The sequence below is a fragment of the Cyprinodon tularosa genome, unplaced genomic scaffold (genome assembly GCF_016077235.1).
Source record: "Cyprinodon tularosa strain WSP-4 unplaced genomic scaffold, ASM1607723v1 ctg660, whole genome shotgun sequence".
Lineage (NCBI taxonomy): Eukaryota > Metazoa > Chordata > Actinopteri > Cyprinodontiformes > Cyprinodontidae > Cyprinodon > Cyprinodon tularosa.
The window spans coordinates 171,205-188,454 of NW_024039408.1; the positions used below are offsets into that span (position 1 = coordinate 171,205).

The window sequence follows — 17,250 nt, forward strand, 5'->3', positions numbered from 1 at the left end:
TCCTTCCTGCTGGAACTAAAATCTCCAGAGCGCATGTTCAGCCTCGACCACGGAGGAAGAACAACGAGGAAGTAGAGAGCAGCGGATAAGACTTGATTGGTCATAAATGGTTAGCCAGTGGAACGGTTCAAAGCAGTTCAAGTTTTACAGGGAGCAAGGGTCGGAGGCTCTGCCAGCTGCTCAGAGGCAACAGGTGAAGAGGTTCAGGTGTGGAAACACAGGTAAGAGTCTTTCTGGGCTAAACTCTCATATGATTAACAGCTTCTACCATGGCTGACATGTTTCAGTTTGGGCTGCTATAGCATCGCTTCTTCTGTGAACGTCAGTCTTTGCAGCTTCCTGTGATTTATTTAAAACTGTCAGATTGTGTCAGTGCAGACAGATGGTTGTGCAAGAACAGACAAGACCGGGCCACAGCGTTTAGACAGTTGCAACATAAGAGTTTTGTGGCTTCAGCATTTTTTTTAAAAAAGCTTAGCGAACTGTACCAGCTGTCAGAGAGGATGTAGATCTGGGGACGGCATGAAAAGGAGCTTTTTGTACGTCTTCCAGACCTTATATCGCAGAAGGAGGAGGTCTGTGGGACCACAGGAACCTCCTGAAAGTTCTTCTTATGCATGAGTTTGGCAGAAAACGTCAATGTGAGTCTGAGACATTAGAAGAAACCAAAACAACAAGCTCTGAGGAACAAATTTCCTCTGTTCAGAGTGAAAGAAAGGAGCAATTCTTTGGGGTTTTCTCTACCCTTCTTATGCTGATGGTGCTATATTTCTCCATAAATCCAGATGAAGCTAACCCATTACATAGATTACAGGCATGTCTTGAAGACATAAGAACCTTGATGACTCTTAACTTCCTGCTTCTGAATGCAGACTAAACAGAAGTTATAGTCTTTGGACCAGAGTCTCTGAAAAAGAAGCTGATTAGTCAGTCACTTTATCTGGACGGGATTACATTAATCTCAGAGTATAATATAAAAACAGTGTTTGTGTTATTTTTGATCAGGACTTGATATTTAAATCCCATATCAAAGAGTCTTCTAGAATTTACTTTCATCTCAAGAATATTGCAAAAATCAGAAATGTCTTGTCCAGTTGTGATGCTGAGAAAATCCTGTGAAGTCAGTCACTGGATGCCATTAGCTGTCTTTCTTCTTCAATAGAAAACGTTAACCAATCTGACTAATCTGTGTCTGTAAAGTGCATTGAGATTACATGTGTTATAAATTGTCCCTATAGAAATAAACTGAATTCAATTAAATTAAAAACTTGGTTTTGGTTTCATTTTCCAGCAGCTCACAACAAGAAAAGAAATCTGAAGATTTAAAATGCTAAATAAGGAAATCAGGCCAAGCTCCATCTGATATCAGAGATCTGATTGTTCCTGATGTTCCTAACAGAGCACTTCGCTCTCAATCTGCAGGTTTACTAGTGGTTCCTAGAATTTCTAAAAGTAGAATGGGAGGCAGATCTTTTAGTTCTCAGGCTCCTCTCCTGTGGAACCAACTACCAGTTTTAGTCCGTGAGGCAGACACCCTGTCTACTTTTAAGGCTAGGCTTAAAACTTTCCTTTTTGATAAAGCTTCTAGTTAGAGTGGCTCAGGTTATCCTGAGCTATCTCTATAGTTCTGATGCTATAGGCTTAGACTGCTGGATGACATAGGGACCCCTTTTTCATCACTCTGCTTCATTCTATCTCTATTCTCCCACTCTGCAGAATCTGTTAGTTCAATCTCTAACGTTCTGCTCTCTCTGCTTTTTCTCATAGCAGCTTCATCTGGTCTGTTCCTGTTTGGCTGTGACTCCATCCTGGAGAGAAACATCAGCTGTGCTGCTCACACTGAGCCTGGTTCTGCTGGAGGTTTCTTCCTGTTAAAAGGGAGTTTTTCCTCTCCACTGTCGCTACAAGCATGCTCAGTGTGAGGGATTGTATTTGAGTCAATGAGTCGATGCAATCAACTGGTTTTCCTTAGATAGAAAACTTTGAATTAAAGCGCCTTTAGATGACATGAGTTGTGAATTGGCGCTATATAAATAAATTAAACTGAACCAAAATCACTTCTAAGATCAGTATGAAGCTTTTTTACTGGAAGATGCTTGATTTAGCTATCTTTGCTGACTGATATAATTTCTCTCCTATGATATTACAGATTAACTCCTTCCTGACTCAGGTGATCTATTTTGCTGTTTGTCTCTGAAGTAAAATGATGGACTGTTGCTGGCAGTTCCTCCTCCTCCTGCCTTTACTCAGTGCTTATTGTGAAGGCACAAATACATCGGTATGAGATTTTTCTTTAACCCATTTTTTATATTTACTTCTTTCCATGTCCTGTTCATGGTTGTCCTTCCATTTTAGTTGATCAAAAACCTAACAGACAACCTTCTGCAAACCGTCCCTCCTAATGTCAACGATTCTGATGTTCAAACGCTGGTGATTGAAGGGAGTCAAATCACTCTGAACGAGACGGACCGACTGGCCTTTAACAGTTATCCCAAGATGGTTGAACTGCATTTAGATGCTAACCAGGTCACTACCATACCAGCCAGGTACTTCTCTGGGCTACCATTCCTCAGAGTGCTAACCCTAGCCAGGAACAACATCAGCAGGTAACCAACGACACAAAAATACAGTGGCCCTAAGGTTCACGGCTCATGATTTTTGTTTTTGTTATTGTTCTTGTTCCAGTTTGGACCCTGAGGCTTTCTCTGGCTTGGATGTCCTGGAACAGCTGGACATGTCCTACAACAAGCTGACAGATCTCCCCGCAAAGCTGATCACCGACTTAAAAAGTCTAAAGGTTAAATTGGTCTAGATTTATCAAACATCATAGAAAGAAAGCCCTGATTTGTTCACATCTTCCAGCAGATGGACAAAAAGAACCAATCACAGAATGAATGGAGATCTCTTTATGAAAGAACATGAGGATCATTGTGGGGGTTGGATTATGCCAGGTGGTTGTAACTGTAATTTTAGCCACTAGCTGCAAAGTTTTTCCAAAAAGCCTTTTAATGTTGTCCTGTGAAATGGCATAAAAGAAAAGGTAACAGACAGTGTATTTCGTAAGAGGAGTGTCATGATTATAATAAAGATCTGACCCCAAGATGCAGAAGACCAAACAGAGAGACCAAGGAAAAGTTTAAACAGGTTTATTTTAGGAATAATTTGATGAAATCCACTGCTGCTCAGAGTAGAATGAAAAGAGTCCAGTGTTGCTGTGAACAGGGCTCAACCGGAACTGGAAGGTGAGGGGAAGACACTGCGGTTAGTTCAGGCTCAGTGGGAAATATGAATCTTTGGTTTTGCATAGGAGGAAAAGGTTGCAGACTCACTTCTCCAGGAAAAAGTTTGCTTTATGGAATCCAGACTGTGAGGATTGTGCCAGAGATTGTCTTGTTTGGTGATGGGCAGACTGGGTAACTCAGACTGCAGTTGTTCCTTGGTGAATGGAGAAACTGACTTCCACTCAGATTTCCTGCTGTACTTGAACGGGCTGTAGTGCAGATGAAACCTTTGCTTGGTGTGAAGCTCAAACGACTACTTGGGGAAAGTGGGTCTAAACTTCCTGTTTGGAACCTCAGCTCAGTTAGAAGCTCAGTAGAACCTTCCAGAGAGAGAAGGACCGAACAAATCCAGTTTGCAGGATGACTTCCTGCCGAGAGGCAAAGACAAAAACAAATTTAAGATTCAGGTTGACAAAAACTCTGTTTGACTCAGAAAAACTCAGCTTGACTAGAGAATCCAAAACTGGCAAACAAAAACTCAGGTTAGACTCTGCTAAACTAAGCATGGCTAGAGTACCCTGTATTGGCAAACACTCTGGCGTCGAGGTAGTGGCAGTCAGCAGCTTAAGAACGCTCCACAGGTAATGAGGCAATGAGCTGCAGGTGTGCAGGGAGACCCAATGAGGACGGGGCACCACCTGGTGGAGGAGGAGAGGAAACACAAAAACAGACCACACAAACTGGATTCCTGACAAGGAGCCTTTTACATTGACCAGCTTTGTTTTGGCTGTTCTTGTTAGGTACTGCACCTAGAAGGAAACCCCTGGAACTGCTCCTGTCCTTTGCTGAACACCGTTAGAAAGATGAAAGAAGCAAATGTCACGATCGGTAAAAAGATTTCTTAGCCAACACACAGCGACCAGCACTAGTTGTTACTAACAATCTAACCTAAATACCGGGATGGCTTTTGTCGTCTTCTTCTACAGTGGGCCCGACGATCACCTGTGAATCTCCAGAAGAGAATAGAAATAAAAATCTCCTGGATTCTATCAATCTTTGTTTCACATCAACTCCAAAACCTGTGCAGATAGAACCAAGGTCCACATCAACACCAGGCACCTCTCAGCAACCCAAAGGAGTCAACAAGGTGTCGATAAGCCCTTCAACAACTCAGAACTGTACCATCGGTGCAGGTATGTTCCACCTTTCTTCTACTTTGGGCCTTTCTTCCTCTAAACTTGGCAACTTCAGGTCTTTCGAGTTTAACCCACTCCAGTGTGAAAGCATAACCCCACACAGAGACATTCTTTTGCCGGTGGCAAGAGATCCTGAGGGGCAGGAATACATACGAGCAGAGGTGTTGTCAGGACAAGAGAAAGTGGCAACTAGCTTAGCCTAGCTTAGACACATGAAGCACAGAAAGACCCCAGAGGGATGCTGGTAGTTAGATCTTTTAAGATTAACTCTTTTTCACCTCATTGACACTGGAGGTTGATGAAACATTTGGAAAGCCCAGTGGGTCAGGTCTTCAACAGTTCGAGCTACTAGTGCCAAGGCAGTGGAAGACAGGATAACTCACTATAAAGCAATGCCTCTGAGATTTATTTATACCAGAATGAGGGGCTTTGATGATGAAAGTCTTTGCCTTTGACTTAGGCACGTTCAAGCATGAACTGTTTGAAAATTCAACTGCAATAGCCACTGTTCAAAGAGGGCAGTAATGGAAGTTTTAAGAAAAATTTTGCAGAGCTAAACAAAAAGGCAATAGCTTCAAGCTTAGCTTTTTCTTGCCAGTAGGTTTTGCAATAATGCTTGCCCACTCTCTTTCAGACTGTCAGTTGTACAGTTTGCCATGCCCATTAATGCTAACTTCCCAGTTCAGAAGGAAAGCAGCACAATCTAACACCACTTTCCCACTGGCAGAAAAACCTGTTTACACCCGGGAACAATTGGCTTTTAGTGGCAGTGGGAACAGCTCACTGATGCCCGCCTACCCGGTGCAAATGACTCGCTTTAAAATCACCTCGGCTCTGATTGGCATGCTGTGGAAACACCAGACCTGGATTGACCTGCTAATTTACGTGACACCATTGAACGCAATGTACGGATGTGAGCACACCACGCCAGTCACTTCAGATCTAACTACCAGAAACAACTCTGTTTACAATTGTTAAAAACTTTGCAGCACTGCTAAGAGGGATTCTGATAGATAAAAGACAGAAATAACAAAGAATATTTACTACGCCCTGGCTCCCGTCCATGTTGCTCTCCATTATTTACTTCCCTGATTTCTGTCGTACTGTCGACATCATCATCGCTCACTCGGTGTGACGCTGTCATTAGACATGCAGCGGAGGGGGACAGAGGCCACATAGCTCCCAGCAGGGGGCCAGAATAAATTTTTCGGTCAAACTGGAAAAGAGCCAGAAGTCAATTTTTAGCGGTTTTGAAAAACCTGGGTTTTCAGTGGGAAAGTGGCTTAAGTGGCTTCTTAGCTTCATTAAGTCAGCACCAGTGCTCAAAAGCTTGACCAATGCTTACCCTCATTTTGCTTATTTTTTAATCCTGTCGTATTGTAACCCAGGCTTTCCCTCTTTAACCTGCAACTGGTGGATGACACCCTATAGACTCTGCATTGTGTTTTCTTTTGGGTGAAGGTGGGATGCGTTCCGTGCAGAAGAGGAATCAGACACAGGGCTCTTAGTTGTGGGGAGACCTTGGAGCGTTTATTTTGTCCACCTTACAGGCAGTAAAACACACTGTCAGCAACCGTTTTTCTTTCTTTCTTTAATACAAAATAATCAAACATCACCAGTACAAAATGTAATATGTACTTAACTGGCAAACTAAACAAATACAAATAGCTCAGTATATTAGTGTAACGTATATTTTACACTGGGCTAGCGGAGCTGCTGCTTACCTTACAGGAAGTAAAACACACTGTAAGAAATACAGCAGCTCCTGTACAAAAATCTCCTGTACTACGGTGTCCCCAGCAGGACAAACATATTAGAATTGTAGTAATGCCAAGCAATTACAGAAAGCAACAGCAAGATCCTGTGGAACATTTATGCACTGCTTTACAGTATCTATGATATGTAACTCTGAGTGAATAGGATCTGAGCTCAGACTTAAACCTTCTATTCCTATTTGGGTAGAATCCTTTCATGATGATATCGGCAATAAAATATTAATATATTTTGGACCAGTCACAATTTGTAAAACAATTATTTATATACTATTCATATTTCTCTCCAGTTTTTGTCTTTTTGTTATAAATAATCTATTTTTATTCTGCACGTACGTACCTACGTATAGGTTCAGGCACGCTATAAGATGTCTAAAGTGTTTTCTACTTTACATCAAAGTTACCCCTCATAGGCCAGGTCTATAAACTTAAAGTGCAAAGAGGGAATTATGGGGTGAGTTACCCTTTATGACTGACTTTTCATCTTTTATCGTCGAGCAGGTCGGAAACCTGCGCTTGGCCACACCTGGAAGTTCACAGCCTGCGTTGCCGCCTTGGCCATCGCCACCTGCGCCCTCATCCTTGCCGCCATCAAGGGACCTTCATGGTACAAATGCTTCCACAACTACAGGCATCGGAGGCTGTACGACGACAACGACGAAGACGAGAACGTCCCGGCGGTATTCTCTGAGACGGGGGGGCACGGCGACCTGCAGACCTTCGTGTTTGAAGAACTGAGTCATCAGATAGAGGAGGAAGACGGGGGCGATGGATACTTTGAGGATCCGTACATCAGGAGGGCAGACGACCAAGACGGAGAGATTCTAAGAGGGGATATCTAACTAAACCAGATCTATAGTTTCTAGATCTGTAAATTACATTAATAGATTTTAATCTGATTCGTATGTGGAATAAGCTAGTCGTTTAGTTTCTCTGTACTGTGAAGAATGAAGGTGTTTACCAAACCTTCTGCACGTCATCAGAGAGCAGAGGGTCCACTGAGCCACAGGGTTATGAGGAGAAACCCAACATCAATATTTATTACATCTATTTTATCACAGGGTGGAAGGGGATGATATGGAGGAATCCAAGCGATTCAAAAACAGAGGCGGGTGTTCAACCTCATTTTTCAAGGGTTGGTGTCCCGCATGTTTTAGATGCTTTTACACAAATAGTGTAGATTCTTCCTAAGCTTCATTGAGCCACGAATAAAACCCAAAATTACCTTTATGTCCAAACCTCTGAAACAATAAAACAGTCTACAGTCAGTGGATTCATGGTAAAGAGGTTACTGACAGAAAATCAGCCAGTTGGGTCGGCCATGTTGGTGACGGAGAGGTTACTAGGTACAGCCCCCCCCAACCGCATGCTGATGTTCTAGAAAATACCTTTTCTTGCTACATGCAATCATCTGGACTTCCATACACACATGTTTTGTTACCAACCAGATTAAATGATTAACGCAGCAGAACTTTACTGTATATCAGGAATGATTGGATTAACCTGAATGTAAACTGGATTGAAATGGTATGAATTATTTTTATTTTTATATAAATTTCTATATAATTTGAAATAAGTTTGAACAAATTGTCTTGAGATGAGATCCGCTGTAAATTGTTGCTGTATAAAGAAACTGAATGGAACCCAGACTAAATGTCAGCTATCATCGTTTTCTTCTATTATATTTCTCCTAACCGCCCAGCTGGTGTCTAACAGAACAGCTTTTCCCAAACTTTCCACTCCTTCCTGCATAAAAGCTTTAACATTTGCAAAGTAACAGAAAATACTGCAAAATCTGGAAGAAGAAAAAAAAGAGAGTAAAGTAGGTATTATTTGTTGTTGGTTTGATGAAATTTTAACAGATAAACAGCTGAAGCAGAAACTAGGCAGGAATCCAAAAATCATCAAATCAAAAACATGAAAACAAAGTCAAAGAAACCAGAAACTATGGAGACATCAGGGGGGAAACCATCACGAGGAGGAGGACTCAGAGAGACGGAGCTGGAGGAAGTTAGACAAGGAACCAGCACTGAGGAAATGAACAAAAAGAGTATTTATGGGAGACTGAAACAAAGAGAGGACTAATGAGCAGATTGGGAGCAGGTGTGAACAGAGCAGAACAGGAAAGGAGCTAGGGAAAAAGGAGAACACAAGAGGGCAGCAGAGGGCAACAAATAAAAACCTGAAAATAACCAGAAAACACAACAAAATAAGAATAAAACAACTAAAACTAGAAAACATTTAATAAAGTAAAAGAGAATACACAAAAGAAAACATAACAGAACCAAGACTGTGACACTAGCAGAATACTTGAACAAGTGTTTTATATGTTATTTATCAGTAGTGCAGTGGGTAGCACTGCTGCCTTGCAGCAAGAAGGTTCTGGGTTCAATTCCTGGCTTGGGGTCTTTCTGCATGGAGTATTCATGTTCTGGGTGGAGTATTCATGTGTCGGTTCTCTCTGGGTACTCTGGCTTCCTCCCACAGTCCAAAAACATTACTGTCTCTAAATTCTCCTTAGGTGTGAGTGTGTGTGTGAATGGTTGTATGTCCTGTTTGTCTCGGTGTTGCCCTGTGATGGACTGGTGACCTGTCCAGGGTGGACCCTGCTTCTTGCCCATTGACTGCTGGAGATAGGCACCAGCTCCCCTCGCGACCCCACTCGGGACAAGCGTGTCAGATAATGAATGGATGTTTCTTTTGTATCTCTGCTTCTGTCTCCCAGTCGGCCTCAGCAGATGGCCGCTCACACTGAGCCTGGTTCTGCTTGCTGTGAGGATTGCTGCAGAGTTAATGACAAAATGCAAGTTAATATAATCTCTATACACTGATCCAGGAGGAGTGAATCCTGTAAAGTCAATGAGTCGATGCAATCATCTGGTTTTCCTTAGATTGAAAACGTTGAATCAGTTTGACTGGATGATCTGGTTGAATTTTCTCTGTAAAGTGCCTGGAGGTGACATGTGTTGCTAAGAATTTAACTAAACATTGCATCTTTGCTATTGCACCACTGCATTGTCCTGGAAAATGTCTTATTTTGGACATTACAATATTTAGGTATGTAAAAAATTGTAGTATGTAGTAAATGCAGTAAATGTGGAATGCATATTGTTCTGCCATTTGTTTCCTGTAATGGTGTCAAGTTCTATAAATCTAATATGGCTGAAACATTTACGATTACAGGTCTGGTCTGGTATGGCACATGCTTCCAACTGGAGCCCTGTTGTGTCAAATGGAATCATGTTGCTTCAGTTACAGCACTACTGCTCCAACATGGGGTTTGATTTTGGCAAGATTATGTGTGTTCCCCCCCCCCCCCCCCCCCCCCGTTTTTTTATTATCTGCTTCAAACTTCAACTTTATTCTTGTAAAAATCTAGACTTCAACAAGAGGATGTTTTTGTTGTTGAGCCATTTATTCCAGTATTGTTTATTTATTCCATCCACTGCCACTCCAGCTCCCTAAGCAAGACCCCCAACCCCACACTGCCCCGGGCGCCGCCCACTGCTCCCCAAGGGGATGGGTTTTAGAGAATTCATTTTGTTGCTCTGTTCTTGGGACAATGGAATCACAATAAAGTTGAATTCTATTCTACATGCTTAGTAAAGGGAAATTTAAATAAAATGCAACCTAGAAACGACAAAAACAAAAAAACTTCCTATTCCAAAAATGGTTTTGAGTGTAACAAAGTTACTCCATAGTCAGATTTCTCTAAATGATTTATTAAAACGAGACTCAATTACCACAACCAACAATCTAACAAGTATTTAACTATTTACCCCAGTTAAATAAACGGAGATTGATGGATTTCACTCGGCACTTCATTTATTATATCTTTGCAAATAGAGAACAGTTCATCATACGGCCCTAATTGCTTGGTAATCAGCCCTGTTCTGCCTGAGCAGAGTGTTTTCTATTTACCTACAACAATGGAAAAGTAGTCAGAGTCGAAACAAATTACAGACACTTTGGTTAACAGACTGAGTGAAAACTTTTACAGTAAGTAAATAGGATAAATTAATATATGAAATAAGAAAAATCTAAATTGTCTGACCTCAGTTCCACCCTTTCAAATATAAAAGGAAAGTTAGTGTACACTGTAAAGAACACTAAAAACTAAGAAACTAAAATTGTAAATATATGTAAAGGAAACTAAAAACTAACAAACAAACAAAGAATTTATATACACACATATATATATATATATATATATATATATATATATATATATATATATATATATATATATATATATATATATATATATATATATATATATATATATACACATACATATATATATATATATCAAAAATGCACACCTGCAATCAAGTCAGTGGACAATGTTAAATGATTATATTAGATGAAAAAATCATGGAAAAGATTATGATAGCTGAAATGTGTTACCATTAAATAGAGCCCTGGAATCACATCCTAATTGGCAAAAATATTTAACCGTTTTCCCCCCTGATGATACTTTTTATGGTAATAGATCTATTTGCTGATAATTTTAAAAGAATACTTTTTTTATTTATCATTATCAGTTACCTCTTTTGTTTCCCTGGAAAGAGAAAAGGACACAAACATTAAGCTTCAGATTCAAATAAATATAGCTTTGCATAACATCCTGCCATCTTCTAAGGTTTTTCTTTCAATGTTTGTTTATATGGGTTTATATGGTCCATGGGATTTTTTTTTTACTCTCCTTCTCTTTCTTTCAGCTGTGGAAGCAGACCGCTTTGTGTTTTTTTTGCATTTTTTCTCCTTTATTCCCTCCATCTCTCTTCCCCTCTCAATTCCTCACCTCCCTTTCTGTCTCAGTGTCCAATGCATAGGTTTTTTTCTTTCCCCCAGTCCCACTGCTAATAATGTATCATACAGAATTATGAAGTGGAACAGCATGGCAACAGCTACAGTATGATGGTCAACTTGTGAAAGCAATTATCAAGCACCAGGTCATTGATTCTCAGTGCTGTAATGGCAAATAGGCCACATTAAAAAAAGAATTAGAAAACATTCACTTCAAGATACACTTTTTCTCTCCTTTTTCAAACATAAATCATTTTACCCCATTTCCAAAATGTCATGTTGGCCCAAAACAATGGAAATATACTTTATTATTAAAAAGTACTTGTATATATACAAGTACTTTTTAATACTTGTATACCACACATTCAATTCAATTCAATTCAATTCAATTCAGTTTATTTATATAGCGCCAAATTCACAACACATGTCATCTCAAGGCACTTTACAGTTCAACCAGATCATACAGTCAAATTGATACAAAGTTTTCTATCTAAGGAAAACCAGTTGATTGCATTGACTCATTGACTCAAATACAATCCCCCACACTAAGCATGCTTGTAGCGACAGTGGAGAGGAAAAACTCCCTTTTAACAGGAAGAAACCTCCAGCAGAACCAGGCTCAGTGTGAGCGGCCATCTGCCGAGGCCGACTGGGGTTCAAGGAGACAGAAGCAGAGATACAAAAAGCAGCTGTAAAAGGCGGCCCCGTCCAGGAAACACGCAGCCAGGCAGACGAGCTCCAAGGCAGCTCCCATGCCAGAGGACGAAGAGAGCACATCCACTCAGTCACGGTCAGAGAAACAGGACCACACTGGAAAACAGGCCGATCTCCAACATCTATAAACAAGGGTGTTGATGGAAGCAGCACAGCTGATGTTTCTTTCCAGGATGACGTCACAGCCAAACAGGAACAGACGAGGCAAAGCTACTCTGAGGAAAAGCAGAGAGAGCAGAAGGTTAGAGATTGAACTAACAGATTCTGCAGAATAGGAGAACAGAGAGAGAATGAAGCAGAATGATGAAATGGGGGTCCCTATGTCCTCCAAAAGTCTAAGCCTATAGCAGCATAACTATAGAGATAGCTCAGGATAACCTGAGCCACCCTAACTATAAGCTTTATCAAAAAGGAAAGTTTTAAGCCTAGCCTTAAAAGTAGACAGGGTGTCTGCCTCACGGACTAAAACTGGTAGTTGGTTCCACAGGAGAGGAGCCTGAGAACTAAAAGATCTGCCTCCCATTCTACTTTTAGAAATTCTAGGAACCACTAGTAAACCTGCAGATTGAGAGCGAAGTGTTCTGTTAGGAACATAAGGAACAATCAGATCTCTGATATCAGATGGAGCTTGGCCATTTAAGGCTTTATATGTGAGAAGGAGGATTTTAAATTCTATTCTTGATTTAACAGGAAGCCAATGAAGAGAAGCCAGGATAGGAGAGATATGATCTCTCTTTTTAATTTTCATCAGAACTCTGGCTGCAGCATTTTGGATCAGCTGAAGGCTTTTAACTACAGTTTGTGGACTTCCTGATAGTAAAGAATTATAATATTCCAGCCTTGAAGTAACAAATGCATGGACTAGTTTCTCAGCATCACCCCTGGACAGGAGATTTCTCATTTTTGTAATGTTCCTCAGATGAAAGAAGGAAATTCTAGAAACCTCTTTGATGTGGGATTTAAATGACAGGTCCTGATCAAAAATAACACCAAGATTTTTTACTTTATTATCTGAAATCAGTTTAATCCCATCCAAATGAAGTGACTGGCTAATCAGCTTCTTTTTCAGAGACTCTGGTCCAAAGACTATAACTTCTGTTTTGTCTGCATTCAGGAGCAGAAAGTTAAGAGTCATCCAGGTTTTTATGTCTTCAAGACATGCCTGTAATCTATGTAATGGGTTAGCTTCATCTGGATTTATAGCCAGATATAGCTGGGTATCTTCAGCATAACAGTGGAAATTAATCCCATGCTGTCTAATAACTCTACCAATTGGGAGCATGTATAAAGTAAAGAGAATTGGTCCTAGCACTGATCCCTGTGGTACTCCACAGGTAACCTTTGAGCGTGTTGAAGATCTATCATTAACATGAACAAACTGAATTCGATCAGATAGATAAGATTTAAACCAGTCTAGTTCTGTTCCTTTAATTCCAACAAAATATTCAAGTCTTTCTAAAAGAATATTATGGTCAACTGTATCAAATGCAGCACTGAGATCCAACAGGACGAGCACAGATACAAGTCCATTATCTGAGGCCATGAGAATATCATTAGTGACTTTCACCAGAGCTGTTTCAGTGCTATGATGAGCTCTAAAGCCAGACTGAAACTCTTCAAAAAGTTCATTATGGTGGAAGTGATCGCAAACTTGTTTGGCAACTACTTTCTCAAGAATTTTGGATAAGAAAGGAAGATTGGATATAGGTCTATAATTGACCAAGTCATCTGGGTCAAGAGACGGTTTCTTAAGCAGAGGTTTAATTACAGCAACCTTAAAAGCTTTAGGTACATATCCCTGTAACAGAGATAGATTAATCACATCTAAAATGGAGGAGGAGATCAAAGGGAATACCTCCTTAAATAACCTGGTTGGAACTGGATCTAACATACAAGTTGAAGGCTTAGATGAAGACAATAATTTTGCTAATTCAGAGAGTTCAACTGGATCAAAGCAGTCTAAACCCGGTTAAGATTCCATGACTACCTCAGGTACAATCGCGGATAGAGGAGTGCTTATGATCTTATTTTTAATAAGATCAATCTTATTTATAAAGAATCCCATAAAATCATTGCTGCTAAGAGCAGGTGGAATGGACGGTTCAACTGAGCTATGGCTCTGGGTGAGTTTGGCAACTGTATTAAAAAGAAATCTAGGATTATTCTTATTCTCCTCTATTAATGAGGAGAAGTATGCTGCTCTTGCTTTACAAAGAGTCCTCTTATACAGCAGTAAACCATTTTTCCAGACTAGGAAGGACTCTCGCAGGCCTGTGGAGCGATATTTTCTCTCCAGTTTCCTAGCATTTTGCTTCAAAGTACGCAGCTCTGCATTAAACCAAGGAGCAAGCTTTCTATTTTTAAGGGTTTTCATTTTCAAAGGAGCTGCGTTGTCTAAGGCAATACGCAGAGAACTAGCAACCCCATCAACAAAATCATCAACCTGTGAAGGGGAATAAGCTAAGCTTTTGCACTCTGCAGCACTGCTCAGTGACACAGAGGAGAGAGAAAGTGAAGCAGATTCTTTAAAATTTATAACTGCACTATCTGATAAAGATCTACTAAAATTGAACCTTCTTTTGGGGGAGGAGAACTCTGTTAAAGTAATCCTGAAGGTTATTGGAAAGTGGTCAGAGAGGACAGGGTTGTGAGGAAATACTGTTTCCTCAAACCACCCAGTTATATAAGACTCAGTTTTTACTTAATTTGTATTGTTTTATAATTGTTCATTAATAAAAGTGGCAGCAGTGGTGCATGCTGCCACCTTTTGATCTAGAATTTGAGTGAATTGTTTCTGAAAATCCATTAAAAAGTCTTTGAATTGGATATAGAATATTAACCCAAAATAAGTTTCATACTCTTTCATTCATATTAAATTCATATCTAGGAGATATGAATATAATTTAAGTAGAAAAGGATAATTTATCATTTTCAATCAATAAATCAACCCCAAAAAACAGAATTAGATCCAACACAACTGAGTTTAATTCAACTTTATTTTATGTTTAATAATCACATCACTAATTAACAAGTAATCACAATAAACACTTTTTCAAACCAAAATAATAAAATTCAAAATATTGGAAAAAGAAAAGAAAAATAATCCCACACAAAAAAACAATGAGGAAGTTTTGTAAGTGAGAGAAAGTCTACCAAACACAAGCCATTGTTGGTTTTCAGCATGCTCTGCAGGAACAGCAGCTGTTCTTTAGCTAGTGTTAATGTTTACATGTAGCTCCATGTTGCTCCTTGGAAGGTTTCATAGGAGCGTCTCACATGCAGACCAACCCGACCGCTACGACCAGCTGTCTACGTCCAAAAACTGTGTGTTAGGCTCCTTCTCTGGCAGGCTGCAGCGTCATCGTCTCTAGATAATAAATCACCGCTTCAGTCCCATTTCTCTCCAGCAGAGGCCGCTGCATCCCTACTTTTTTTAATTAATCACATTTGAATTTCTTAAGACTGGGCTTGTGGCGGCAGACACATTTAGAAATATGAGAAATTCAGTTAAAACTTTGAAAATGTGTTACAGCACTTCAAATAAAATCAATAAATCTGTTTAAATTTCTGTGCAACCTCCCAACACCATCCGCTGCCCCAAAAGAAAATAAAAAAAATCACAACACGAGTTCAACCATGGAAAAAAAAAGAAAAAAAAAAAGAGCCATGAGGCTACAGGAACACAACGATAAATACATTTACAAAAGTGTTGCGTCTTTTAGCACAATATATCTCAAAAGACATTCTTTCACTTTGGCGCCCTCCCGCGCGTCATTCTAACGATTAAAAAAAAGGGCCTGATCGCTTCCCGCTTTGTTACAACAGGTATATCAGAAAATAACAGCCATAACAGTCATGATTAAAAGCACTTTCCTCCCATGTAAAGCTACATCATACGTACGTTGTTTGTTCGTTGATATCGGGGGCGATGAGCAGAGCATCGATAAACACCCAAGAAGAAGTCGAAACTAGAGGCGGATAGAAACTTTGAGGCGGGAAGCAAAAGCTAATCTTAGTGACGGACAGGCACAGGAAGAGTTCAGATAGAAAAACAACCCTGCAGCTACATCTGTTAGCAACAAGGAATAATTTGCATATTGCCTTAATGTGTCAGAATGAACTGATTATAAGAAGGTACATAGTCACGTTATATTTTAAGAAGACAAATAACCAATTATTTAAAGTAAGGTGATAATCTCCAAGTGTCTTTTCTAATAGTGTGCTAATAGTCCTTTCTGATTCCAATAGAATCCCAGCTCCAGTTGACATAAACCAACATGGCGCCATCTGCTGGCAGTACTGCTGAACTACCAGAAGGCCAGATAGTGACCATCAACACAGCTGCTACATAAGTCCTGATGGAAAACCAGCAGCTGGGATGATAGCGGTTAAAAGCAGTGGCGGATCTAGACCAAATCAACCAGGGGGCCAGGAGGGGGCCAAGTGTTTTCATGGGGGCCCAGAAAAGCATGAACTAAAAAACACGGCAAGGGATTCAAATATATTAAGAGAGCTGCATGAGGTGAAATTTCTATTCAATTACGTTTAATTCAAAGTATTATGTCTTATTAGGTCAATAAACATTCATAATTTTTAAATTTTTTGACTTAATTTGAGTTAAAATTACCGTTTTCTATCAAATCTGAATTAGAGCTAAATAAAAATTCCGCTGTGAAAATTAGAGTATTTTTATTTTATTGGTTTTGGAAAAAAAACATTTATCAGATGAAAACTGGGATCATATCTCAATACCCCTGAAGCTATCACCTTATTGTTTTTAAATAATTAGTAAAACAGAACTTGTAAGAGAATTACCCAAAGAACCAATCAGTAACTATGTCTGTTCCAGCACAGATCATCAATAGAACTTGTTTGAGTATTATGTCTTCAGTGCAGGGGCCAAAACAGGGGCATGGATATGATCTACAGGGGCACTGGCCCCCGTTGGCCCCTGTCTAGAACCACCCATGGTTAAAAGCATTGCTTTGCTAACATCAGTAGCACTATTAGCAAGGACATGTTCTCACGCATCGATCAGCTTCACAGTGACATCAGAATGCTTCCTGAGGTTTAGTGTAATCCAACTGGTTTCACAGAACAACTTCAGTTTTATCTTTGTTGGAATCAAAGATTTTGCACCTTTTTAAACTTCATCTTGGACTTTTTTTGTTGCTGTAACTACGATAGGAGTTCCACACTGCAAAAACAATCCAAAAATAAAGAAAAATAGCTTAAATTTAATTTATTTAACCTTAATTTTAGCAAGTAAATAAGGTTATTTGCCAATGGAATTAGTTTTTCTACTCTTAAAATAAGAGAATTAGATAATATGCACTTAAAATTCAACAAAGCAATTATTTCTCTTGATAAATGTAAATTGTCTTGTTCCACTGGCAAAAGTGTCTCACTTACCTCCTCAAATCAGGAAAAAAAGCACCCGTTTGAAGAAAAAAATTACTTATTAGATTTCAATTTTTTGCAGTGCTCTCATGCGCCTCCATTGTTTTGGCTTGTTGTCCAATTCTATGCAGGCGCAGC

At 39.7% G+C, this 17,250-nt stretch overlaps 1 protein-coding gene across 3 annotated transcripts; it reads left to right on the plus strand.

The window, feature by feature from the left end:
- Positions 1-298: 298 nt before the first annotated feature.
- On the plus strand, positions 299-8,259 carry LOC119799530 (leucine-rich repeat-containing protein 19-like). 3 transcript variants are annotated; one of them, XM_038309468.1, is made up of 8 exons: positions 299-641; positions 1,717-1,727; positions 2,200-2,278; positions 2,356-2,606; positions 2,686-2,797; positions 4,022-4,109; positions 4,208-4,414; positions 6,688-8,259. In XM_038309468.1, exons 1-8 carry the CDS (start codon positions 618-620, stop codon positions 7,029-7,031), a joined length of 1,116 nt encoding a protein of 371 aa, XP_038165396.1. In that variant the 5' UTR covers positions 299-617; the 3' UTR covers positions 7,032-8,259. The 3 variants fall into 3 exon arrangements, with proteins under 3 accessions (XP_038165396.1, XP_038165397.1, XP_038165398.1); XM_038309469.1 differs by having other exon boundaries at positions 311-641; positions 6,691-8,259; XM_038309470.1 differs by lacking the exons at positions 299-641; positions 1,717-1,727 and having other exon boundaries at positions 2,146-2,278.
- The last annotated feature ends 8,991 nt before the right edge of the window (positions 8,260-17,250 follow it).